At 37.1% G+C, this 27,562-nt stretch overlaps 1 protein-coding gene across 4 annotated transcripts in view; it reads left to right on the top strand.

The window, feature by feature from the left end:
- The window catches only part of TMEM181 (transmembrane protein 181), a 98,877-nt gene that overhangs the window by 13,554 nt on the left and 57,761 nt on the right, over positions 1 to 27,562 (top strand). The window contains exons 1-2 of one of the 4 annotated variants that reach the window (XM_074309416.1): positions 7,720 to 7,879; positions 24,974 to 25,060. The exons of 1 other annotated variant lie outside the window; for it this stretch is intronic. In XM_074309416.1, the coding sequence (XP_074165517.1) occupies positions 7,872 to 7,879; positions 24,974 to 25,060 (95 nt within the window). In that variant the 5' untranslated portion in view covers positions 7,720 to 7,871. Of the gene's footprint in view, positions 1 to 7,719; positions 7,880 to 24,973; positions 25,061 to 27,562 lie in introns of those variants that run through there. 2 more of the 4 variants (XM_074309414.1, XM_074309417.1) reach the window with 2 other exon arrangements.

The following is a 27,562-nucleotide window of genomic DNA, read 5'->3' as shown; positions in this document are numbered from 1 at the left end:
TCCTAGTGAAATCATGATATTGCTTTAGCATAGTGTTACTCTGCTGCTTCTTTTAGATCTACATTTCCATTTTGGCCAATGTGAAATAGTGTGTAAGTTTCTATTAGATGTTTTGGGTTGCTTCTTAAATTCCAAAAGGCCTATGTAGGAGGCATTTCCCCAAAGGACAGCTGTTCCTTCTATGATATATGTAATGGAATTATGATACTTATAGGTGATTTTTTCTGTTTGGTATAGTTTCTACTCTAATAAGAATCTGTCAAATCACTGACTTGTTTACTTGTGAGGATACAAATCATTCCTTCCCTAGGTCTGATTCTTTTAATACTTGTTTCATTTATGGATTGTTTGTTGTAGAGTTGTCTCTGTTCTTTAAATGTGAAGTAGGTAGTGCATCTAGATCTTTTCCTGGGTCTTTATTGCCTGCATTAATGAAATGTTTGTTCTAGCATGGATTCTAGCATCTTTACACAAAGTACAAAAGTTCTACTTTGTTTAACTGATGGAGGCTTTGTTTGAAACTGATTTCTCTATCCAAGATTTAAATAAAGTATCACATTGCCTCCACAGATGAAGACTTTTTTTCTTTTGTGTTGATGATATCTTCAAAATAAGTTGTTCCACCAACATCCCATTGGGATTTATGATTTATGGTCAGTTCATACCTCTAACGTATACCCTTGAATTTTTTTAAGGATTAGCATAGAGGAGAGAATAGATTTGAGAGATTAGAGAGAAGCTGTTTAATACATGTAAGAACTTGATTCTCTGTAGTAAAGCTGTATGGAAGAGTGAACATGGCCTCTTAGGAAATAGATGAAGAGAGAGAACTTTAACCAAGGAATTCGTTAACCAAACCTCCTAGATTCAGAGGAATTTCTGAACCAAGCTCTTGAAACTGTTGAAGTGACAAGACACAGAACCTAAATGAGGAAGCACATATCTAGCCCTTGTTCTTTACCGGTATTATGATTATGTAGATTCCTTACTAACCCCAATGGGGTCTTTCCTTACTTGGATGTAGGAAAATGTCCTTGATGATTTCTTTTGTACCTATAATTTCAGCATCATCTGTTTGCCAATGACTTCTAAGTCTATATATCCAGTCCTATTCCCTCTCCTGAGCTTTAGTCCCAAATTATCAGCTGTCTGCTGGACAACCTCTCTTGAATAATCCATAAGCAGCTCAAATAGATTCTGTCCAAAATTGATCTCATTATCTTTGTACTTTGTCTCCTATATTAACTGTTTATTTTGATCAACAAAACTAAGAGGTTAGGCGGGAGTTGTGAAATGGAGTCAGAGAAGTGGCCTCCAACCAGCTTCAGTGTCCCATAAAGTAGATCTGGTAACACTATGGAGAGAGGAGTATGTCAGTGATTAGCAAAATGATGCTTATATCACATTAAGTCTTCCACCAAAATGGCATTCTTTTCTAGAAGTAGCAGGCTAGCCCTGACTAGTCTTGTCTTAACTGCATCTATATCATAGAATGCATAGACAGTAAACTCATAGAAGAAAAAAAGTTTTGCATTTGCTTGAGTTTCTAAGTATACATTTAGATGATTCAAGGGAAAAAAACACCTTGTTCAACTAGTTCAGAAAAGCAGACAAGTAGAGAATCTTTCATCTAAATATTTTAGGTAATATTAATTATGAAGACCTAGCTAATACATTAAAATCTGGATAATTTAAGAGAACACTTTAGCTCCTATTGGGGACACCATACAATTTTGTTATATAGAGAAATGTCCTTGGGTGAAGAAAAATGAGTCATCTACTGAGTCATGGAATCATCCATTTCCAGAAACAAATCTCCAGATGCTAAAAATGCATATGTTAATGATTTTTGCTCATGAATGCATGATACATAAGGGAGGTGGGTGGGTAAACCTAGAAAGAGCATTTTTCTCTTTTGTCTCCTAGGAAATGAGTTAAACATAAACATTTTTTAAAATGTCACAACCATTTCAAAGTTGTACTATTTCAATTATATATATATATATATATATATATATATATATATATATACATGCCAGCTTTCATATGTTATAGAAAATCAGGCTTTCAATAGCTTTTTTTCAGGGATATCTCATTTAATGTGATCAGAATAATGTTAAATTGATGAATACTTTATCTCAAGTATTATCAGTTTTTGCAATAAAGAATTGTTTTTACATGTGTGCACAATCACTAGCATCCTAACATAATAGGTTAATAACGTCAATTCACTAACTCCTTTCATGCTTTGATTTTGATATCTGATATGCTATTGTGAGAGCTCAAATGAGCTCAAGAGATAGGAAACAGACTTAAAAGTCTAATTAGAAAAGAGTAGCATTATCTTTGAGACTGTGTTTCATGGAGAATCTGAGGCACCAGCACCTGAAAGTCTTATAAGGAAGTTCCATTGTCAGATAGGTTTATACAGTGAAGAACTACACAATAAAGTCTATTCTTGGAAGAATTTTACCTATTACAATTATGCTCCAATGAAGTCCTATTTTAATGCCTCATCAAAATACAGAAAAACCCAAGGTTTTCAAAGGATATGCTAATGTGGTACAAAGTGGGTCTTAATGACCTTGAAAGAATATGGAAATGATGAGACTGTCATAGAAGAAGAATCAATCTAGTTAAGTTTGGAAAGACTCATCATCAGAAATCTGTCCACAGGAGATCATTACAAGTCACAAAACTAGTACTGAAATTTTGACATTCATTGATGAAGGGAACACTCAGTGAAGAAATCATATATTTTTAAATGTATTTAATAATATTTAATTTTATTTTTCCAATTACTTCAGCATTCATCTTTGTTTTTTATTATTTTCATTATTTTTATTTTAATAGCTTTAAATTTTCAAAATAGATGCAAAAATAGTTTTTAACATTCACCCTTGCAAAACCTTGTGTTCCAAATTTTTCTCTTCCTTACCCCTCTCTCCCTAGACAGCAAGTAATCCAATATAAGTTAAACATGTGCAATTCTTCTATACATATTTCCACATTTATCATGCTGCACAAGAAAAATCAGATCAAAGAGGGAAAAAATGAGAAAGAAAACAAAAAGCAAGCAGACAATAACAAAGAAGGTGAAAATACTATGCTGTGATCCATATTGAGTACCCACAGTCCTCAGCTCTCTCCATCACAGGTCTATTGGAGTTGGCCTGAATCATCTCATTGTTGGAGTCAAGTCCATCACAGTTGGTCATCACATAATCTTCTTGTTGTTCTCTTGGTTCTAAGTCACTTCATTTAGAAGCAATTCATGTAAGTCTCTCCAGGCCTTTCTGAAATCAGCCTATTGATAATTTCTTATAGAACAACAATATTCTATACTATTCATATACTAAAACTTATTCAGCTATTTCACAACTGATTGGCTTCCAGTTCCCTGCCACTACAAAAAGTGCTTTTACAAACATTTTTGCTCTTGTGAGTCCTTTTCCTTTTTAATAATATTTTTGGGATACAGACCCAGTAGAGATACTACTGGAACAAAGGGTATGCACAGGTAAGATAGTCCTTTGGGCATAGTTTCAAATTACTTTCCAGAAGGGTTAGATCATTTCACAACTCCACCAACAATGTATTAAGAGTTCCATTTGTCCCATATTCCCACCAACATTCTTTTCTTGTCTTCTTAGCCAAATTGAGAGGTGGGTATGTAGTAGTATCTTAGAGGAGTTTTAATATGTATTTCTCTGATCAATAGTGATTTAGAGCATTTTTTCATGTGATTAGAAATAGTTTTAATATCTTCATCTGAAAATTGTCTGTTCATGTTCTTTAATCATTTATCAGTTGAAGAATGGCTTATATTCTTATGAATCAATTCTCTATATATTTTAGAAATCATCATCCATCTTTTTAAGATTTTGAACACTAAATTTTTCTACCTCCCTCCCTACTTCCTTCCTTCCCTTTTTAAGATAGTAATCAATTTGACATGTTAGACATACACAATCATGTTAAACATATTTCCATATTAGTCATGTTGTAAAAGAAAACTTAGAACAAAAGGGGAAAACCATGAGAAAGAAAAAAGCAAAGCAAAACAAAACAAAAGTGACAATGGTATGCTTAGATCTGGATTCAATTTCAATAGTTCTTTCTCTGCATCTGGTCAGCATTTTCCATCACAAGTCCCTTGGAATTATCTTTCAATCTTGCATTGCTGAGAAGAGCTAAGTCTATCACAATTGATCATTTCTCAATGTTGTTGTTACTATGTACAATGTTCTCTTGGTTCTTCTCACTTCCTTCAACATCTGCTTATTTCAGTCTTTCCAGGTTTTTTTTAAATCAGCCTGCTCATAATTTCTTATAGAACAATAATATTCCATTCCATTCTCCAATTGATGGGCATCCCTTCAATTTCCAATTCTTTGCCAACATAAAAAAAAAGAAAAAACAACCTCCTATTAATAATTTTGTACAAGGAGTGAAACAAGGTTGTCCACTATCACCATTACTATTCAATATTGTATTAGAAATGCTAGCCTCGGCAATAAGAGTCAAGAAAGAGATTAAAAGAATTAGAGTAGGTAATGAGGAAACCAAACTATCACTCTTTGCAGATGACATGATGGTATACTTAGGGAACCCCAAAGACTCTGCTAAAAAGCTATTAGAAATAATTTATAACTTTAGCAAAGTTGCAGGATACAAAATAAATCCACATAAATCCTCAGCATCTTTATACATTACCAACAAAATCCAATAGCAAGAGATACAAAGAGAAATTCCATTCAAAATAATTGTCGATAGTATAAAATATTTGGGAATCTATCTACCAAAGGGAAGTCAGGAATTATATGAGCAAAATTACAAAACACTTGCCACAAAAATAAAATCAGATTTAAATAATTGGAAAAATATTAAGTGCTCTTGGATAGGACGTGCGAATATAATAAAGATGACAATACTTTCTAAACTAATCTATTTATTTAATGCTATACCAATCAAACTCCCAAGAAACTATTTTAATGACCTAGAAAAAATAACAACAAAATTCATATGGAAGAACAAAAGGTCGAGAATTTCAAGGGAATTAATGAAAAAAAATCAAATGAAGGTGGCTTAGCTGAACCTGATCTAAAACTATATTATAAAGCAGCAATCACCAAAACAATTTGGTATTGGCTAAGAAAGAGACTAGTTGATCAGTGGAATAGGTTAGGTTCATAGGACAAAACAGTGAATAAATATAACAATCTAGTGTTTGACAAACCCAAAGATCCCAACTTTTGGGATAATAATTCATTATTTGACAAAAACTGTTGGTAAACTGGAAATTAGTATGGCAGAAACTAGGCATGGACCCACAGTTAACACCACATACTAAAATAAGTTCAAAATGGGTCCGTGATTTAGGCATAAAGAGCGAGCTCATAAATAAATTAGAGGAACATAGGATAGTTAACCTCTCAGACGTGTGGAGGAGGAAGGAATTTGTAATCAAAGGAGAACTAGAGAGCATTATTGATCATAAAATAGAAATTTTTGATTACATCAAATTAAAAAGCTTTTGTACAAACAAAACTAATGCAAACAAGATTAGAAGGGAAGTAACAAATTGGGAAAACATTTTTACAGTTAAAGGTTCTGATAAAGGCCTCATTTCCAAAATATATAGAGAATTGACTCTAATTTATAAGAAATCAAGCCATTCTCCAATTGATAAATGGTCAAAGGATATGAACAGATAATTTTCAGACGATGAAAGTGTAACTATTTCCACTCATATGAAAGAGTGTTCCAAATTACTATTGATCAGAGAAATGCAAATTAAGACAACTCTGAGATATCATTACACACCTGTCAGATTGGCTAAAATGACAGGAACAAATAACGATGAATGTTGGAGGGGCTGTGGGAAAACTGGGACACTGATGCATTGTTGGTGAAGTTGTGAAAGAATCCAAAAATTCTGGAGAGTAATCTGGAATTATGCCCAAAGGTTATTAAACTGTGCATACCCTTTGACCCAGCCATACTGCTATTGGGCTTATATCCCAAGGAAATACTAAAGAAGGGAAAGGGCCCTGTATGTGCCAAAATGTTTGTGGCAGCCTTTTTTGTAGTGGCTAGAAACTGGAAGATGAATGGATGTCCATCAATTGGAGAATGGTTGGGTAAATTACGGTATATGAATGTTATGGAATATTATTGTTCTGTAAGAAATGACCAGCAGGAGGAATACAGAGATGTTTGGAGAGACTTACATCAACTGATGTTGAGGGAAATGAGCAGAACCAGGAGATCATTATACACTTCAACAATGATACTGTATGAGGATGTATTCTGATGGAAGTGGATATCTTCAACAAAGAGAAGATCTAACTCAGATCCAATTAATCAATGATGGACAGAATCAGCTACACCCAGAGAAAGAACACTGGGAAATGCGTGTAAACTGTTTGCAGTTTTGTTTTTCTTCCAAGGTTATTTTTACCTTCTGAATCCAATTCTTCCTTTAAAAAAAAAAAAAAAAATTCGGTTCCGCACATATATATATTGTATTTAGGATATACTATAACACATTTAACATGTATGGGAATGCCTGCCATCTAGGGGAGGAGGTGGAGGGAAGAAGGGAAAAATTCAGAACAGAAGGGAGTGCAAGGGATAATGTTGTAAAAAAATTACCCATGCAGTACATTTGCATATGTACTGTCAAAAAAAGTTATAATTATAAAAATAAAAAAATAATTTTGTACAAATATATCCTTTTTCCCTTTTAAAGATCTCTTTGGGATACATACCTCCTATTGCTGGATCACAGTGTATGCAGAGTTTTATTCTCTTTTGGTTATAATTAAAATTGCTCTCCATAATAGTTGGATCAGTTCAAAATTCCACCAACTATGCATTAATATTTCAATTCTCCCACACCTCCAACATTTATCATTTCTTTTTTCTAACATATGGTGCAATCTGATAGTATGAGGTCAGACCTCAGGATTATTTTAATTTGCCATTTTCCTAATCAATAGGGATTTAGAACATTTTTTATATGAATACAGCTTTAATTTCTTCATCTGAATATTGCCTATGCATATCTTTTGACCTTTATCAATGATCAATATATATGATTTACATATATATTTTAATACATACATTTACATACATATTCTTATAAATTTGATCAAGTTCTCTGCATATTTTAGAAATGAGGTATTTGTCACAAACACTGGCTATAAAAATTGTTTCTCAGTTTTCTGCTTCCCTTCTAATCTTGGTTGCACTGCTTTTGTTTGTGCAAAACTTTTTTAATGTAGTCTAATCAAAACGATCCATTTTGCATTGCATGCTGTTCTCTCTCTCATTTGATCACAGAATCTTTCCTTTTCCCTAGAAGACAAGTTAACTAATTCCTTGCTCTCCTAAATTTGTGATATATGTCTAAATCATGTACTTTTACATAATTCATCATGAAAAGACTAAATTCCAGTTTTATAATTTGAGGAAAATAATTTTATTTTATTTTTTTTGGCCACCTAAGTTCACCCGCCCCAGTAAGTCTCTGGAGCGCCTCCGGTTACGGGGCCGTTCCGGACTAGGAAGCCCGAGCGGACAGGGTAGAAGACGTGGCTCCTCACCCGTGCTCTCTGCCCCACCGCAGGATTGGGCCGGAGCCTCCCCTTCATTCATCCCCTCCCGGAGCCGTCTCCGCGCCACGTGACCCCGCTACGCCGCGGCTCCGGCGTGAGGGCGTCGCGGTCTGATGAGTTTACGGAACCGGCTGGTCGGGCTCCTGGCGCGGCCGCTGCCACCTTTGCGGCGGCTCGGGCTCGGGCTGCGCCGCTCGGGGCCTGGCCTGGGGAAGCCCCTGCGGTCGGGAGCTGCGGCGGCGCGCAGACATGGAACCGTGAGTGCCCAGCGAAGGGGGGAGGGCGGAAGGGCCCCGGCGTTGGCAGAGGAAAGGGGGAGCCGGGGGACCGAGGCGTCTCGGGGGCCTAAATGTGGGGGTCCCTATGCAACTTTTTTTTTCCAGCCTCCCCCCGCATCCTCGCCCGCGGGCCCTTCATTCTCCACCCCCACCCTCCCTTATTTTATCCCGGAATCATCCTCCCTCCTTATGGTCCCTTCATTCCCCACCCTTCCCCTTATTCAATCCGGAATTATTTCCCCTCCATATGGTGCTAAACCCCACCCGTTGGAGCTTCGCTCCTGAGACGCCCCCCACCTGCGGGGCCTTCGGTTGGCAGCGCGTCCCCCCCCTCCCGCGCAAGCGCACACACCCATGGCACGAGGGGGGAGGGGAGGCAGGCGGGGCAGTGGGCACTCCGTATACACGTGGAGCCTTCCCACCTCCTGTGACTTGGAGTGGGGGAATCAGCCCAGGGATGGGCATGAGGACGAGGTGGGGGGGGCAAAGGGATGCCCAGGTGTTAGAGATGGACATTGACAGCTGGTCCGTCAGTGTCTTTGGGGGAGAGGGATTCATTTCAACAGACATTTATTAAGGGACTAGTGCGGGTGGAGGGCTGTCTGGCGACAGGAGAACCTGGGTTCGATTGTAGCATTTATCACGCTGACTGAGATCGGCCCAAATTCCGCGGCACCTCTGTTTCAGAGCCCCCTTAGGAAGGAGTTTGCTGCCTCGGGTTGGTAGAGAGAGTTACCACACTAGGAGGTCCTTAGCTTGATGAAGTCACAAGTCTGGACCAAAAGTATGTGTAAAGCACTGGATGTAGAAAGACACGGTCTCTAAAGTGTGCAGCGTTGTTTAGGGCTTAGCTCTTGGAGGGAAGAAAACCTGGGTTCAAATCCTGCGGCAAATGAAAATGTTGGAATTGATGACTTAAATTTCCTTCCAATTCAAAATCTGTGATTATCCCAGCGCTTTACCTGCAACTTTCCCTCAGCCTCACAATTTAGTAGGCATCCTGCACTCCTCACTTATCTCTTGCTTTCCATATCCAGTCTGTGGTCAACACTTGTCGGTTTCACCTACGCAGCATCTCCCAAGGACTCCCCCTTCTTCTGACACGGCCACACTTTAACCTCATCACCTCATCACCTTCCACCTGCGCACCGCGCTGCCAGGCTCTCTCCACTGCCAGTCCCTCCTCCTTTCAGCCATTTTTCTAAAACACAGGTCAGATGGGTCATCCCCTACTCTAGTGGCCTTATTGCTTCCGGGATCAAAGACAATATCTTTTGTTTGACATTCAAAACCTGGCTTCTGAATCCCCACTAAAATTCCCTGTTCTGTAGGAAGTCTTTAACTTTGTGTTTGCATGTTCTCTCTCCCCGTTATACTTTAAGCACCTTGGAAGTAGGGACTGCCTTTTACCTGTTTCTGTAACTGCATCTCTTAGCACGGTGCCTTACACAGGATACTCGTAATAAATGCCGATTGATTGACTACAAAGTATAATAGAAATGTTGAGGTTAGGAAATGTCATTTTGAGGAAGAAGGTGTTTGGAGGAGAAATTTGAAGGATAGGGCATGGTTCATGTGGATAGAGGATACTATTATCAATACTTGGTGTTTTGCCATGTAAATGTTTACAAAAACTCTCTTTTAAGATGTTTATTTCAACCTGATATTCACAAGCCAGGGTAGATTTAGTAAAGAAGGAACTACGAAACTTTATGGTTTTCTTTTTCTTCTTTTGTCTGTGTTAGTTACCCTATTTGTAAAATAGGATGATGTGGATTGAAGTTGGGGAATGTTTTGTGAAAACTGGGATCATCAAGGGTGTTTTATATTTAAAAGTAATTGGTTGAAAAGATTTAGTGTTTTTAAAGTGCTGCCGGTGCCCATTACGTACCAGTAATTTCCTGAGAAGCCTTGGGGAAATAGCCAGAGAGTGGTACAATTTAAATGTAAACTGGTGTTATGAAAAAAAATTATTATACACATCCATTTCCTTCATGTATCCTGCATCATTACACAGCTTGTTTCCTGTATTACTTTTAACTCATCATTTGTATTATGCTGTTTCTTCCTTCTCATTGCTTACACCCCTTTCTCCCACCTCCTGGGCTTCAAAGTGATTTTTAGGCTTTCCTTTTGAGTAGGGGTGGATTCATAACCCATTATGCCATAATTTGCTTTCTGTAACTCTTTGTACATATGTGCCTAACCCAGCATCAGGTACAATTAGGTACTTTGTAAATGTCTTTTTGATGATGAAGGACTGGATGAATTTAACCAGCCTTATGGAGTAAGGAAAACTCTGAGTTTTATTAGTTTTTCTATTAAAAGTACTGCTGACTTTGAGGCTTGCTTTGAGCTGAGTACATTTGTAAAGTTCCTGGGTTTCTTTGATTTGCTTCCCTGAAGCCCCAAAGTTTCTAAAACTTTTTAGTCAGGAAGTGGAGGTTAATTTGAAGGAACCAGAGTCACCTGGGTTCCCTCAGCAAACATCCAGAAAGGAAGATCAGAGAATTAAGAGATTCCACAGAACATTGAGTTGGGAGAAGTTACAAATAATGTGAGAGTTTGAGTTTGTGCTTTTTTTTTTTTTTTTTTGGTTATTATATGCAGTAACTTCTGTGACATAAAATCAAAATCAAGATGTCATGTGTGTCTCTGATTTGGATACTACCTTTAAAATGTAATGAATTTTCATCTATTTGATCCTGATTAGGATGTTCTTTCTATGTGCAAGATCTTGTCAGGGAAGCAAATTCTTGGTTGAATCAAAATTCTTGATTAACTAAACAAACATTTATTAAGTGCTTATTTTGTGACAGGCATTGTGTTAAGGCTAGGGATATAAATGCAAGAAAGAAAGGAAAGACAGTCCCATAGCTTAGATTCCAGTGAGGGAAGCTAACACATAAAAAAGCCTTTTTTTTTTTCCAGTCCATGCTACCAAAAGAGAAATTTGTGTCTGTCTCTACTTAGTGACCCAGAAGTTCTGCCATGGAGGAGTCATTTTTGTCCGTCGTGAAACTGTATAAGCACCACATTAGTTACCAGGAGCTGTTCTAACTAGGTTTTGTTAGTTTTAATTTAAAATTGAATTCATAGAGCAAGTGCAGCATTGGTAAGGATGAAAAGAGGATAAGAGCAGCTATTAGAACTGGAGTAAGAAATAGAAGCAGATGTAGAAAAGCATTGAATTTGAAACCCTGATCTCAATTTTAATCTCAGCTCTCTTATTTTCCAAGTGTTGGATTCAAGGCAAGACATTTTTACCTCTTGGTGGTTCTTTTTTCTCATGTCAGATGAAATTAATATTTGCATTACTGACCTCACAGTGTTATTGTGAAAATCAGTGTACAGCAATCTGTTAAATGAATACAAATTCCTCAAAGAACACTGGCCATTTAAAAGGGTTGGGAGCAGATCCTTGGAAAGCCTAACAGCTCTTCAGGGTAGGGCTGAACTGCTTTGCCTATTTTACCAGCCACTAAGGGCTTTCCAGTCACAGGATAGTGCTATAATTGATTTTTCTAGTACTGATTTAAAAAAAAAAAAAAGGCTAATTAAATTCAGTCTAATAGATATTTGTTGACTTGTGCATTTTAAGAACACAGGGAAGTTATTTAACACTTCCTTTAAAAGATTTTCATTTTTTGTGGGAAAACTGGGACACTAATACATTGTTGGTGGAGTTGTGAAAGAATCCAACCATTCTGGAGAGTAATCTGGAACTATGCCCAAAAAGTTATCAAACTGTGCATACCCTTTGATCCAGCAGTGCTACTATTGGGCTTATATCCCAAAGAAATACTGAGGAGGGGAAAGGGACCTGTGTGTGCCAAAATGTTTGTGGCAGCTCTTTTTGTGGTGTCTAGAAACTGGAATATGAATGGATGTCCATCAATTGGAGAATGGTTGGGTAAATTATGGTATATGAAGGTTATGGAATATTATTGTCTGTAAGAAATGACCAGCAGGAGGAATACAGAGAGGCTTGGAAAGACTTACATCAACTGATGCTGAGTGAAATGAATGGAGCCAGAAGATCGCTGTACACTTCAATGTTGTATGAAGATGTATTCTGATGGAAGTGGATAATCTTCAACATAAAGAAGATCCAACTCACTTCCAGTTGATCAATGATGGACAGAAACAACTACACCCAGAGAAGGAACACTGGGAAGTGAATGTAAATTGTTAGCACTACTGTCTATCTACCCAGGTTACTTATACCTTCGGAAGCTAATACTTAATGTGCAACAAGAAAATGGTATTTACACACATATATTGTATCTAGGTTATATTGTAACACATGTAAAATGTATGGGATTGCCTGTCATCAAGGGGAGGGAGTGGAGGGAAGGAGGGGATAATTTAGAAAAATGAATACAAGGGATAATGTTATAAAAAAAAATTGCTCATGCATATATACTGTCAAAAAATTTATAAATAAAATAAAAAAAAAGATTTTCATTTGTTAAAGTTAAAAAAAACCAACAACAACAACCCTGTTTCAGGTGCTTCCTGGACAGTTATGTGAAATAGCTAATTCCCAAATAGTACATGATAAATAGGCATAGCTGTGTAATCTAGGAGGAAAAAAGCAAAGAACTATTTATTTAGTATGATAAGGGAGAATATTTGAAACTTACTAATGCTTCTGTTTTGCTGATAAATAATATGTTTTTGCTCATATTCATGAGTTGACATTTTCATGTAACTGAATATTATGGTGTATAATTAAAGAATTATTGCTCTTTGGATTTCATTGTTACAAATTACTTGTTAACAGTGCACGTTACACAAGTTGACACACAAGGTTCCTTCCAACTATAACATGTGTATGTTTGTTCCTGTGTCTTTGACCAAACTGGCAAATGTTTTGCTCAGCTAAAAAGAAAACCAAGTAAATAACAAAAATAAGCCTAATGTGAAGATAACTGTGATAGGTAGTTTGTCAGAAAAGATCAAGAGCCATCTCGCCTCTAATTTAGGAAGGCTTTGATATAAGTCCTGCTTCTGAAGAGTACCGGCTATTGGTCGTCTTTAAACTCTCAGATTTTAAATTGTAGAACAGCTCCTGTTTCTTTCTGCCTTGATTCAAAGATGTTCCTCACTGGAAGTTTCCTGTGTCATTGAAATCGCTGGTTTGGTTCCAAGCCAGAAATACTAGACTTATACTCTTGACTAGGTTGTTGGAGGATCAAATGATGCAATATAGGAAAAGTTTCTAGGGCATATTACAATGCTATATACTTGGGGGAAGACACTACACTTCTGACTTCCTTAGTAATAGGGAGCTTTCTTTTGCCAATACCGGGAGTTTTCTTATCTGAAAGTCCTCTATACCATTGAAATCAGTTTATAGTTAGGAAGATCTGGGTTCAAGGTATATCCTGACACTTCTTAGCTCTGTGATCATGGGTATGACAACCTTTAAACCCCAGTCTCCCCTCTGAAAAATGGGATTAATTCCTGTAGTACACACATCTCTGGGGTTATTGTAAGAGTTGGTCAGTGAAGTATTGTTTAATAAATGAACACTATTTGCCAAGCACCGTACTAAGTGCCAGGGATATGAGAATGGCAAGACACAATCTCTCCTCTCAAGTATTTCACAGTTTAATGAGGGGAACAACTTGTAAACAAGTATGTACAAAAAAGATATGCAGGATAAATTGAGATAATCAACAGATGGAAAAAAAATGCTAGCATTAAGTGGGTCAAGGAAGTCTTCTTGCAGAAAGTAGGATTTTACCTGAGGCTAGAAGAAGGCCAGGGGAGCCAGTGAGTAGGCAGAGATGAGAAAGGAGAAAGTTCCAGGGTAAAGTGTCCAGAATCAGGAGATGGAGGACTGGCAAAGAGGCCACTGGACTGCTGAATACAAGAGGGGAGAGAGTGCAGGGGAAAGATTAGAAAAGTAGGAAGAAACCAGTCAGTGTATGGAGGACTTTAAAAGCCAAAGAATAATTTGTGTTTAATCCTGGAGGTAATAGGGAATTCCTGAATCTATTCAATAGAGAGGTAACATGGTTGGAAATTTTTCTTTACAAAGATTAATTTGATGGCTGAGTGGAGGATGGACTGGAGTTGGGAGAGACTTGAGGCAGTTAGAACAACCAGTGGCTGTTGTAGTGAGATTAAGGCTTCCCAGGCTTCCTAGGCTTCCTTCATGAGAGATCTTCTAAAGTACAGGGGAAGGACTTGGTGGCTGTGAGGAGGCAGTGGAGAGAGACCGTGAGAGATCTGGGAACGCCCTTAAGTATTGAGTCTGGTTGACTAGGAAGATGATGGCATTCTCAACAGTAACAGAGAAGTTAGAAAGAGGGAGATGTTTTGGAGGAAAGATAATGAGGGTAGTTTGGGATATGTCGAGTTTAAGAAGTCTATGAGCCATTCAATTTGAATGTTCGATAGGCAGTCAGAGATGCTAGGCAAGAGCCAGGAGAGGTTCAGCCTAGACTAATAGAAGTAGATGGTTCCACCTACACACAGATATTAAGTGAATACATGGGAACTGATTAGATCACCAAGTGAAATAGTATAGAGGGAGAAGAAGACCTCCAACAGAATCAGGATCAAATGAAATAATATATGCGAAATGCTTTAAAAATTTTGAGGTGATATATGTGCATGCAAATTGTGTATTATTCATCTGTCAATTCTATGACAAAGTTTGAATCTTGCACTATCTAATGTTCTTTAAACTTGTAAAAGCATATCACTGTTAGTGGGAACACTGGACTTAAATTCTCATTAAAAACAACAATAATAACCAATGTGAATAATAATTGACATATTGCATAGTGGATAGCATCTTTCCAGATGCTTGTCCCAGGTGTTTTTAGTTGAGCAAAACACTTGTCTTCTCATTCTACCACCTCTTCTAATGCTGACACTTAGGCCCATTTTCTAGCCTACAACTTCACTGAAGAGCTCCACACCCATCTTATAAATTCTGCATCATCACTCTTCCTTTCCTCACTATATCTGTTTCTCATTAATCTTTTAGGAAGCATTTATTATGTGCTAGGTAGTCTTGAGTTCTGGGAATATGAAATCAAACATAAAAGAGAATAAAATAAGTTGGAACATCAGCTATGGGGAATGGGACAGGGAGTCAACCAGAGATGATCCTAAACATCATTGACTATACTAGAGACTCATGATATCTAATCCCATGTGGAACTTCAGCTCAAACTAATCAGCAAGCATTTATTTATTCACAACCTCTTATGTGTTAGATACTGTGTAAAGCCTTAGGGAGGCAAAAAAAAAAAAGGCAAAAGATAGTTTTTACTTTCAAGGAGTTCACAGTAGCTTCCTTAGTAATTCCAGGCAGCAGGAATAGAACAAGTGGTTTATCTGAAGCTGTGGATTGGTGCAGTGGGTCTGATGAAAAGAAAAAGAATGTGGGTGTTTGGAGCAGCTAGGTGGCGCAGTGGATAGAGCACCAGCCTTGAATTCAGGAGGACCCGAGTTCAAATCTGGTCTCAGACACTTAACACTTCCTAGCTGTGTGACCCTGGGCAAGTCACTTAACCCCAGCCTCAGGGGGGAAAAAAAAGAATGTGGGTGTTTGAGGCATTAGACACAGTATTCTTGTAAAGGCTGATTAGAGGGAAAGAGGAAAAGCCACAAGTTAGCTGAAGAACTGGGAGAAGAAAAAACAATCAAAGAACTATGATCATCAATCGATGTGAATAACTTGAACAATAATGTCTTGTATTTATAGTTTACAGAGCTTTTCTCAGAAAAAAAAAAAATCCTGGGAGGAAGGTGGTACAAATATTTCTTATGTTTTAGAGATGAGGAACCTGAGGCTCCAAAAAGTTTGACATGCTTGTTATTATACTAGTAAGTGTTGGAACTATGAATTCTTCTGAAATTTTAGAAGTGGAACAGTTCTTAATGATGGCCAAGGGCCAGGGTATGGTTGATTTTGTTCATGGTTGAAATAGGGGAGAGATGAAAGTCAAATGAGTCAAGGAAATTGAAGAACTTGAAGCTAAGGTGCTTGAAGGGTTATTGAAGTGGATTATCGAAGATAAAAGCTAAAGATGAGATGATATAGGAGAGACTTTGAGCCATGTGGGGAAATAATCAAAAACTTCAAAGTGCATAACACATTTATTCGCTGCAGTGCAGGGAGATAATAAGATTGGGCAGAATCTTTGGTGACTGTTGAGAAATAGTGACTTCAGTGGAAAAGCTTGTGTTTGCACATTGAGACGTGGAAATCCTTTGTCTTAACAGTTGTGTCCTTAATACTTCCAAGTGAGATTTTTTTTAAGTGAGAGATTTTCTTAGAATGACTCAGTTATTAGTGATTGAGTTGATGCTTAACCTTCTGTGCTCAAACCACAGTCATAGTGGGTGGAACTAATCCATAGAAGGTTGGCATTAAGAAATAATAGTAACTAAAAAGCTTTTTAAAGAAGAAAAGGAGAAAAATGACAGGAAGGCAGGTTGTCTTTATACTAGATTAGAAAACATGAAACCTAGATTGTAACGTGAAGTGGTCAGACTTGATGTGCCCTATAATACTTTGCCTAAGATGTTAGTTCTAAAGAGCATCTCTCCCATCTTGGGATATGACAAGTGTCAATAGTTTGTGAAACCACACAGAAATTCTCTTACACCCTTGAATGTCTTCACTGAGAATCTGGGAGAGAAAATAAGAAATTATATTTTCTTTAAAAGATTACCTGCATGTCTCTTAAGGACTTTTAAATACAACCATTCACGTTGCTTTTTCTTTTTCTTTTTTTTAAAGTATTATACTTAGGTTGCTTAGTATTTTCCTGTTCTTTCTTTCTTCTCCATCACTTAAGAATAAAGCCTTGCATTAGCCTCCTCTTTTGTCCTAAACATTATCTCTTTGATGATTCTACTCTTTCTTTCCTTTCTTTCACATAATTTTAGGCTTGGAAGGGACCTCAGAGGCCATGTAGTTAATTTAATCACTGGCATAAGGATATTTTCTCTAGCATACTTGAAAAAGTCCTTGTGACTTTGCAAAAACAATTCAAGTGAGGGAAAGTACCCATACCACTTTAGAATAGCTCTAATTCTTAGGAAAGTTGTTCTTATGTTAAGCTAAATTTGTCTCTACAATATTCAGGCAGTACTTCTAGTTATACCCTTTTGGGCCAAACTGATCAAATCTAAAACCTCTTTAACATACTAGAGATAGCTGTAACAACTTCCCTGGCAGATATCACCATCCAACCCATCTCTTGTGACATGATCATTCTGGTCACTCTCTATTGAATTGCTCTCTCAAAATATGATATTCATATCTGAATACAAAATTTGCAGGCGTATTCTGATCCGGGTGGATGAAGTGTATAGCAGGATTATTACCTCCCTAATCCTCCTGGAATTCCTTCTAACTTGGCTTTTGAGCTACTTAATTGCAGTGTGGATTCTTAGTGAGCTTTCAGTCAACTAAAAACCCTCCAAATTCTTGGCTCTCTTCGACAGGAACCAATATTTGGACTTACCTTTTCCATCTTCTACTTGCTTGGTAGAGTTTTTTAATCTAAGTGTAAGACTGACATTTTTACCAATTAAATTTTCATCTCATTAGAACTGGTCCAACAGTTGAGCTTGTTGAGATTTTTTAAAAATTCTGACTATTATCCAAAACGTTAACTCTCCTTCCTAGCTTTGTCTCATCTATACATTTAATATGCATTACAGCATCCAATTCTAAACAGTTATGAAATGCCCACTATGTACAAGACATTGTTGTACTGGGAATACAAAGAGAAAAATGAAACACTTCATTACCTTAAAGAGTTTACATTCTACTGTGGGAGTGAATTCACTTTTTTTTTTTTTTTTTTAAAGCTGGGATTAAGTAACTTGCCCAGGGTCACATAGCTAGGAAGTGTTAAGTGTCTGAGACCAGATTTGAACTCGGGCCCTCCTGAATTCAGGGCTGGTGCTCTATCCACCGCGCCACCTAGCTGCCCCCTCTACTATGGGAGTACATATAAAGTAATTTCAGGGGGGAGCAGGGAGTGCTAATAACTGGGGGAAGGAAAGAGTCAGGAAGTGGTACCTGAACTGAACTTTGATGATGTTAAAGATTCCATGAGACAGAGGGGAAAGGTGGGGTACATATTCCATTCATGGGAGATTACTTGTGCCAAGCCCAGAGACAGAATGCAGTATAGGGAGAACAGCAGCTCACAGGCTAATTGGACTAGAATGAAGAGTGTTTGAAGGATAGTAAAGAAAAACAAGACTTGAAAAGTAAGTGGGAAAAGATTGTCAAAGGCTCTAAATGCATTTTTATGAGTCAGTAAAAAGCCATTGAAGATTTTTGAGTAGAAAGTGACATGCATGGATTTCTTTTAGGGATTTGGATTTGGCAGGTATGTGGAGGATTGATTCAAGAGAGAGCCTGGAGGGAGTTAGATATTATGGTGCTTGTTATCATAGCCTTTGCAATAGAATCAAGGCTCAAATGAGGCTGTATGAATGGAGATAAGGGGATAACATGAGAGATGCTGTGGCAAATGATATAAGGTATGAGAGTTGAGGGAGATGGAAATCAAGGATGTCTGAGATTATTAAACTAGGTGACTAGGAAAATGATAGTTTCATCAATAGAAACATGTCATGTTCGGGAGAGGCTTGAGGGGAAATATATAATGTGGACATTTTGTGATTGAAATGTCTTAGGTTTTCAGCAAGTTTTTGGCAATGTGAGAGAGGGAATTCAGGAGAGATTTGGGGGACTGTCTAGTCCTGGATTTGATAGTCATCTCCAGAGAAATGACTGAACCCATGAAAGCTTATGAGATCACCAAGAGAGAATAGAGCCTTGAGAAGTACCCATTATGGGCAAAAGAAGGATGATCCAGAAAAGGACACTGAGCAGTTAGGCAAGTAGGAGAATCACAGAGTAGTATCATGAAAGTCAAGGATGGTCAGACAAGCTAAGCTACAGAGATAGGAGCCTTGAAAATCCAAAAAGGCCATTGGATTCAGCAGCTAAGAGATCACTATTAATCCTAGACACATTTTACTTGAGTGCCTGATTATCAGGGATTGAGAAAAGAGTAGGAGTTAAGGAAATGGCAACAATAATTTAGCTATGGGAATTTAGCTATGAAGCAGAGAAGAGATACAGGATAAGAATTAGAGGAAATGACAAGGTCAAATGAAGGTTTTTTAAAACTGGGAGAGATCATGGTTTGTTTATAGAAGGCAGAGCAAAGTCAGGGATAAGAAAACGTTGAAGATGAGAGAGAAGGGATAAACATCTGGAAGAGAAAGGAGGTGAAGCTGCCCAGAGCACCAATGGAGGAATTATCTTGCCAAGGAGAATGCTTGTCCCTTCAAAAAACTGGACAAAGGGAAAGAGAATGGAGAACGAAAGAAGATGGGTTTTACAGTATAGAATTCATTCTCTGTGGGATAACTTCTTTTTTCTCAGTAAAGAGAAGGCAGGGTCTTCTGAGAAGGATGAAGGAAGAAGTTCCTGAGGAGAGAGGTTAAAGTTTGCAATAATAGTTGTTATCAGGCTATCGGCTAAAAAGATTGGCATCCAGAAATGAGGGCTCAGTTAAAATTAGATAACAAATCTATGTTAACTGAGTCACACAATTGTATAACTTTCTTCAGAAGTGTTGAGTAGCCTCTAAGTAGGAACAGAGAGTGAAAATATAGGAATAAGGGCTTGGGAAAATATGTTTGACAAATAATTAGGGATTGAAAATGGTGGGCCAAGATTTTGTTTATGCTCTCTATTTTTAAGTCAAATAAATAGTAAATAAAAATAAAATTAACTAAGTTATTGAGCACCTATTTTTTGCTAGACATTGGAGAGAATGCAGAGACCTATAAGGTAGATTCAGGAACTTAGTCTGTCCCGTCCAGTGGGACTCAGTTATTCGGGGAGTCGAGGGGAACCCAGCCTGAAAGAGAAACGGGCGAGAAAGAAGAGCGAGACTAAGCAGATTCTTGTCAAGGTCTCAGTTTATTGCTCTTGGGGTACAGCTTATATAGCAAAAAGCATGAGAAAGAAAAGTAGGGTAGGGCCTGGGAAAGGAGCATGAGGATGGCTGGTTCAATGAACAGGAACAGTTTGCAGTTAGGATATACAATGTTGGAACATTCTATGATTGGCCGATTCTCGAAACTATTTGTCTGAGGGTAATGCCCATTTAGGGGGGAGAGACACCTGGGCCGAAGCCGTTGGCTCTCAACATTAGTCTAGTTTGAGGGATGAGACATTTTTATCTGTAAAGATAAATTGAAATTCTGGGAAACAAAAGAGTAGTGAGGATGGGAAAGGACTTCCTGGAGAGGCTGGGCTTGAAAGATTTCTTGGGAAGTCGAAGAAGGAAGAGGAAGAATTAAAGTTGATTTGGAAGATGCACAGAATTTAGGTGTGTGAAGAAAAATGGGAAAGAATATGGTGAGAGCCAAGGTAAGTCACTAATAGTAATAATGATTCATATTTATAGAGCACTCTAAGCTTTAAAAAAGCCTTTTCTTACAAACAACTATATGAAGCTGGTTAAGTAGAATTTTATTCCCTCATTTTAAAAATGAGGAAACTGAGATGAAATGCAAGTATCCTAAAGAAAACAACTTCCTCTCTTGATTGCCCTCATTGAAATGATGCAGATAGATAGGGAAAAAAAAGTGTGATGTAAAAAGTTAGGAATTGTGTCATTTGTACAGTAGCAATAAAAGTGGACCCCTAGGATGCTTATTGGATATAAGTTAGTGCTAAGCCTAGAGAAATATTTTAATAGCAGTCCTTCATGGAGGGTGATTTGATATTTCAGAAAAGTATTTTTTTCCACCTAATTTTTGTTTTTTTGGCTAAAAATTATTTTATGGAAAACTCACATAGGGGAAGTACTCACAAAATGATCAGAAAAAGTAATACAAGGACACTCTCAAGGTCTCTCTTAAGAACTTTAGAATTGATTGTATGACATGGGGCACAGGACTGCCCAGCATGGTGTGCCCTCATCAAAGAAGATGCTGTGCTCTATGAGCAAGGCAGAATTGAATTAGCTCAGAGGAAATGTGAGATGTGCAAAATTAGAGAAGCTACCTCATATATTTATGTGGACTATTTGTATCTGACCTGTGGCAGAATTAAATTATCATCATCATTATCAATATGAGCTCATATTGGTCTGATCAGCCACAGTTGGGACGTACTGTAGTTCAACTCTAACATAGTGATGTCATTTTCGGTCCTCTTTGAAAATGAAGGATAACAATCTAAACAATCTATTTCAGCAGTTTCTCCTATTTTCCTATCAGAATAAAGTCAGTGAGCATAGTCTTTACCTTTTCTATGTTGTGAGGATGTTCTGTTGGAATTGAAATGTCTTGGCCCATTTTAGAGGTAGAAAAACTGCAGTACAATTGTATTGCAAACAAGGGGGTAATTTCGTTAGGACTCAGGTTTATGGGGAGAAAGATTCAGAGGATCAAGATAGAGTGAACCTTTTTTTTTTTACTCTGGCATCACTTAAAGATTAAGGTGTTTAAGTAAATTGTCCAAGTAATGAAGATTACTCCATAAAGATCAAAATTTTCTTTACAGATATTTTAACTGTTTTTAGTCAATCAAAATACATTATGTGTTTTGATTGGGGTTCTTTCTAACATGTATTTTATATATATATATGTTTTCCCTTCTTAAACATCATTCTGTCTCCTCTGTTATTTCAGCCTGTTAATTATTGCTTCTCACTTCCCTCTCCCATTTTTTAATATGCATAATAAAACAAGAGTAAAATGCTCTGAAGAGGTCTCCCTTGAGCAAACTGGAAAGGCTTTAGTATATTAATAGTGTAACTATTTTTCTGGCTTTTATTCTGAGCCCTTTTGTGTATGTTTCCCAGTGCTTAGCTGTGTTCCTGATAGTTAATGTTGCAAAAATAAAATGGTAATTATTATTATTATAGCTAACTTTTATATAGTTCTTTTTATGAACTACCCCATGCTTAAATACTTTACAATTGCTATCTCATTTAGTCCTCTCCTCAATAATATCATTGCTCCCAAATTATTTTGAGGAAACTGAGGTCAAGAGAAGTTAATTGATTTACCTAGGGTCACGTAAGTGTATAGATTAGATTTGAATTTGTTTTCCAGATTCCAAGCCCAGCGCTCGTATTTGCCACCTAACTACCTTATACTTAATTCTGTCTTTCCTCATTTGCTATTCTATTTGACATCTCAGAGGATATTCACATCCTCTTCAGCCTTTTTTCCTGGCTTCCTGGGAGATGCTGTTTCTTAATTCCTTTCCAAGAAAATTGCTTAGGGACCCTTCAGTCTTCACATGCATGCTCCCAGGCAGGGTTTCAAGATGAAGACGGGATATGGGCTGTTGGGGATGAAATGGCAGAATTAAATCCATTTGTATTGAATCCATTTGTCTTCCCTGTTGTATGTGTATTCTTCCGTCTTGTTAAATGAGTGCCAGACTTCAAATATGACTTTTTACCTATATCATTTATCTGTATGACCTTTGGGCAAGGCCTCATTATATCTCTCAACTTCAGTTTTCTCTTCCATGAAATGAGGCTAATCATACTTGTACTAACCATAGTTCAGTGTTACGAGGAGATACTTTGTAAACTTCAAAACTCTATTATAAATGTGAGTTATTGCTAAGATATTTGCTTTATACATAAAGCCTGGGATATTTGGACTTGATACTGGATTGGGAGCCAGGAATTTGGATGCTGGAACATAATAAGCATTCTATATTAAAGTGGTTAGTATCAAGAGAGGACACTCTAGTGCACTGATTTGGAGAAAGGCTCTTTTCCAAACCCTGTGCTTCTACTTAGCTCTTGCCTTACCTGTCCAGGTCTTATTCTTCTCATCTATGAAATAAGAGGATTAAACTATATAATCTCTTCAGGTTCCTTTCAGTTCTAACTTGCGATTGTATGACCTCCATGTGAAAGAGTTTGCAGTGTCTTATATTATGTATTGTATCCAGGGCTGGTGATAAATGTTTAACAATTGGCTTTCTGAAAAAAACATGACACACTTCAAAGTTTTTATGTGCATTATTAATATTCTCTCTGATGCTCTCTTAAGCCCGGAAAATCAACAAACCAAGTCTTGATGCATAGCATTTGCTAATTTCCAATGTGTAAATTCTTATACTAAAAATATAACAGTTAGCTCTCTTGAGCCAGTATGAGCTGGATCCAGCACACCCTGGATGTATGAGCTAGCAAATGAGCTAGCAGTTGCCTCCCATGACTTACTCTTTTAGGTGCTATGGAAAAAGCCTATAACTTAAGGTCTAAAGTATAGTTTCTGTACCTAATTAAAAATCCTTTTGAATAAGCATACTCACAAAAATAGGATAGAATACTGGAAGACTGCTATTGACTGTGGGAGCATTACTAGTAAGTACTACAGGCAATCAGAGGAGAAAATCTTGATGAATTAAATGATTAGGAAAGACTTTATGGATTGATAAGGCTCTTAATTGGGTCTAATAGATAGATAGGAAGAGGAGAGTTTTGTGGGCCAGAGTAATAAAATGTAAAGGATGTGAGACTGAGGGTGTGAAAAGTACAGGTAGAATAAATAATATGTATTGGAGAGGCTCTAGACTCCTGAGGGAAGGAAGATGTGCAAAATGTATTCATTTTTTTGTCATTGTAATCCCAGTGTTTGAGAAGGTAGTCTAAAAAGGAATGATTGTTGAATTAAATAGATTCAGGGCATAAATAGACCTTGGTTTGTCTCCTTGGAGGAAATACCTACTATGAGATTATAGGTCCTGTGACCCCAAGTTATGAGGCACTTTAGTAGTTTTAGGAGAGGTTTTGTTGGTTATCAGGGTGTGCTTGGGCATTGGGATACAAGTAGCCGGACTAGTAGAATTCCAGGAGAAATAGATGAAACATCCTAGTTCCGTGCAGTAAATGAATTAGATCCAGTGAAGAAAGCACAGGTCTGATTATTGTAGGGCAGAGGCATACATCTCACAGAGTTAGGACAGTGCTGGTGAAAATACCTCTGATTCTTCCTGCTCTTTTTGAAATTTTTTGAGATTTTTAAAAGAACATTTTTCATTAAAGCAATGTGTGAGAGTGGGGATAGGGAGCAGTTTAAACTTATTGCTATTCTAAATAAAGTAATGATGTTGAAGTTTCAGATTTTTTTTTCTTTGTAATCCTTTCAGACTAGGAGTGTAAGATGCTGAGAACAATAGAGTACAGGGAATGCTATCTGATATAATTATTACAGCCTGTCCAAAGTCCTCCCCACTAACCTGCAAGAATTAGAGTTTAGATTTGGTTGCGATAAAGGGAGTGCTCAGGGGAAGAGTTTGCTTTTTTCTTGGTCAGATACTTTAGTTAAGTTCTTCAGCCAATTTAATCCTGTGGACAACTTGACCCCAAACAACATTAATATTTCAGAATAGAAAGGTTATTTTTTTAACCAAATTTTGTTTTGTTTTTCCTCTTTTCTTAATTTTCTTTGTTTTTGTTTTTTCTCCCAACGTGAGATTTCATAGGCTCTATGAATTCTTGGTAAAGGAATTCCCCTCCACTAATTCAGGTCAGCAACTAATCTGCAACTACATCCTTAGAAAAATAGGTTGGAGAGTAATTGAGAAGTCAGGGGACTTGGTCTGGTTCCTGAATTCACTCTTTGTCAGCCTTGGGATTTGAATGCATGTCTTCCTGGCTCAGAGGCCAGCACTCACTCTGCTGTACTACTCATGCTGCCTCTTTTTTAGCACAGATTTAGATGAACCTAGGCATTCATTCATGCTTTGCAGGAATTTGAAAGGAGACCAAAGATCGGCTTCCTTGAGACTTACCAGGGAATGTATTGTATAGGTTTCCTGGAAATGTATGTTGTGATACTGTCGTTTTCTTTGCTAATTTCTTTTCTGTGAATGTATTTTTTTACTTTGATTCTGAGAATATTTCTAGGTGCCGGGGTTCTATTCTAAACTTTAATTAAACTATACTGTAAAGAGTGATTGTTTCCATTTCACATTCAGTTTTCTTCTTCCTTCAAGTAATATCTTCTTCCTATTGCTTTCAGCCTCTGCTTGGGGAACTCTTGGTGTTCCTCAGAATCTCGGTACAGTATCTGTTCCAGAGCGGCAGGTTATCCTGAGAATAGTGTAACGTGAGTGCACATAAAAGATACTTTGCCTGTGTGATTTTTTTCAAAATGAAGTAAACCCATACTTCCTGAATATGATGAGAAGTTGTAAACTCTTCCTTCTGCAGAGTATTGAAAATAAGTGTTAAACTCTTCACCCAAGAAAAATAAATAGACTTAATGTTTGAGGAAGGCAGTCACCTAAAGGTGACTTGGGGAGTTGGCTGAATTCTAACTTTTCCTTTTCCCCTTGGAAGTTGTGTGATCTCAGTTTCTTTCAACTTGATTATGCCCATCTGTAGGTGGTACTGTAGAATTGAGTGCTAGCTTTTGAGTTCCTGGATTGACATTTCACCTGTGTACTACCTGTGAGATCCTGGGATAAGTCGTTTAATCTCTCTGGACCTCAGTTTCCTCACCTATAAATTGAGGCATTTGGACTAGATGGCCTTTAAGATCCCTTCTAGTTATCAATTTATGAACTCACCTGAAAACACTCTTTCTTGCTTCTTAGCCCTTTTCTTAGGGAAAAAAGTTACAGTGTTTGGCTTTCAGGTTTTAGTTCCCAGCTTTGTTACTGTTTAACATCAGTCAAGTCATTTCAAAGCCTTAGTTTCTTCACCTGTAAAATGAGGGAGCTGGATTCTAAAATCCTATGCTTCTGTGAGATTTTGTACCTTTATCTATTTTGTGTGAAGTCTTCAAAACAAGATCACTTAAATTGCTTTTGATTTTCACCCTAGCTAGCAACGTTTGTGATTTTCTGATATCAAAGTTTGAGTCTCAGCCTATATTTGAGACACATGGACTTAAAATAATGGTAACACACATGGAGGTCAGAATTGTGTATAGAACTGGCAGAATCTAGTGACACCAATAGTAAAGTCCAGCAGAGGGTTGACATTAGTCATGTTTACCTATAGAGTTTGCTTACCTTGGGTAGCCTGGTCCTCTCCCAAGGAGTTATATCATGAAAGTTAAAAAAAAAGATTTTTCCTCCGTTTGAGATAAAAGCATATTAATCTAGTGGGTGGGAGGACATAGAGATTTATGTTACTTTTCAGTTAGGTAGCTATTCTCTCAGCTTTTTCAACATGGATTTATTTATTTATTGGGTACAATAGAAATCTGGGCAGAAAGCATAGGAGGTTATGCTTTGAATCTTAAATCCTGGGGCTCTAATGAGGGAAAATGTCAGAAAGGGCACACCCTAGTCATTATGAACCACTGGGAATGAGTCACTGCCTTCATTAGTAAAAAAATCTCTTAATGTATGTGTATATATACATATATACATATACTTATGGATAAACACATAAATGATTGCCAGTGAAACCTGGAAGCCATTGATAAACAATGTGCTTGGAAATGTCAGTTTTTTCCAATTCCAATTAAGAGAGCTATTATAGCTTAGCATCACTGGGGCTAAAGCATGCATTCTTTTTTTTTTTTTTTTTTTTTTTAATGTCATGGATCCCTTTGGTAGGCTGGTGAAAACTATGGGCTCCTTTTCAGAGTAATGGTTTTAAATATACAAAATAAAATACCTAGGATTACAAAAGAAACATTCATATTGAATATTAGAATATTTAAAAATAGACTATTGGAATATTAAAAGATTATTAGCTAAAAACATTTTTTTAAAGGTTTCTATATCCCTTGGACCTCAGTTAAGAACCCATGCTTGTGAAAGTGTTCTTGTTCAAAAGCTGCCCTTACAAATTATTCTGGGTTTGTCTCTTTTCTTAGCTATATTTAGGGCAGAGTAACTAAATAAATGTTTATTGATTGTCTATAGACTTTTCTGGCACAAAACCAAAACAACCTCTTCTTTCCCCTTTCCCCCCCCAAGAAAAAAAAACAAAACAAAAAACACCTTACTAGGAACTTATTTTTAATAGTAACTGTATGAATGAAAGGGAAGGAAGTTTGAGAATATGTGGCTGGACTTGGCCTTTTTAGAAAATAATAATAGCTTTTTATTTTTCAAAATACATGCAAAGATAATTTTCAGCGATCACTCTTGGAAAACCTTGTGTTCCAAATTTAAGATTAAACATAAGCAATTTTAAAAAAACATAGTTCTACATTTATCATGATGCACAAGAAAAATCATATCAAAAGGGGGGGGGAGAAGAAAAAAACAAGCAAGCAAACAACAACAACAAAATGTGAAAATACTACGCTGTGATCCATATTCAGTCCTGATAGATCCTCTCTCTGGAGACAAGATGTCTCTCTCCATCACAAGACTATTGGAATTGGCCTGAATCACCTTGTTGTTGAAAAGAGCCAATGGATTTGCTCTTAATTAAGCTAGCCTTTTCTCTGCTGATTTCTTTTCTTTTCACTCTCCTATCAGATTCCAAAATCAGACTTATTTTTTTAAAAAGTAGAAGTTTTTCTATAAGAAAGTCATGCTTAAAAAAAAAATTGAGAAGAATAGAGATATTGTTACAAGTTTTTTTTTTTTTTTTTTTTTTTTTTTTTTTTTTTTTTTTTTTTTTTTTCCCCCCAGACCATGTA

Source organism: Sminthopsis crassicaudata, chromosome 4 (assembly GCF_048593235.1).
Source record: "Sminthopsis crassicaudata isolate SCR6 chromosome 4, ASM4859323v1, whole genome shotgun sequence".
Lineage (NCBI taxonomy): Eukaryota > Metazoa > Chordata > Mammalia > Dasyuromorphia > Dasyuridae > Sminthopsis > Sminthopsis crassicaudata.
The sequence above is the reverse complement of the archived record's forward strand: the minus strand, read 5'-3'. Positions and strand labels throughout refer to the sequence as shown.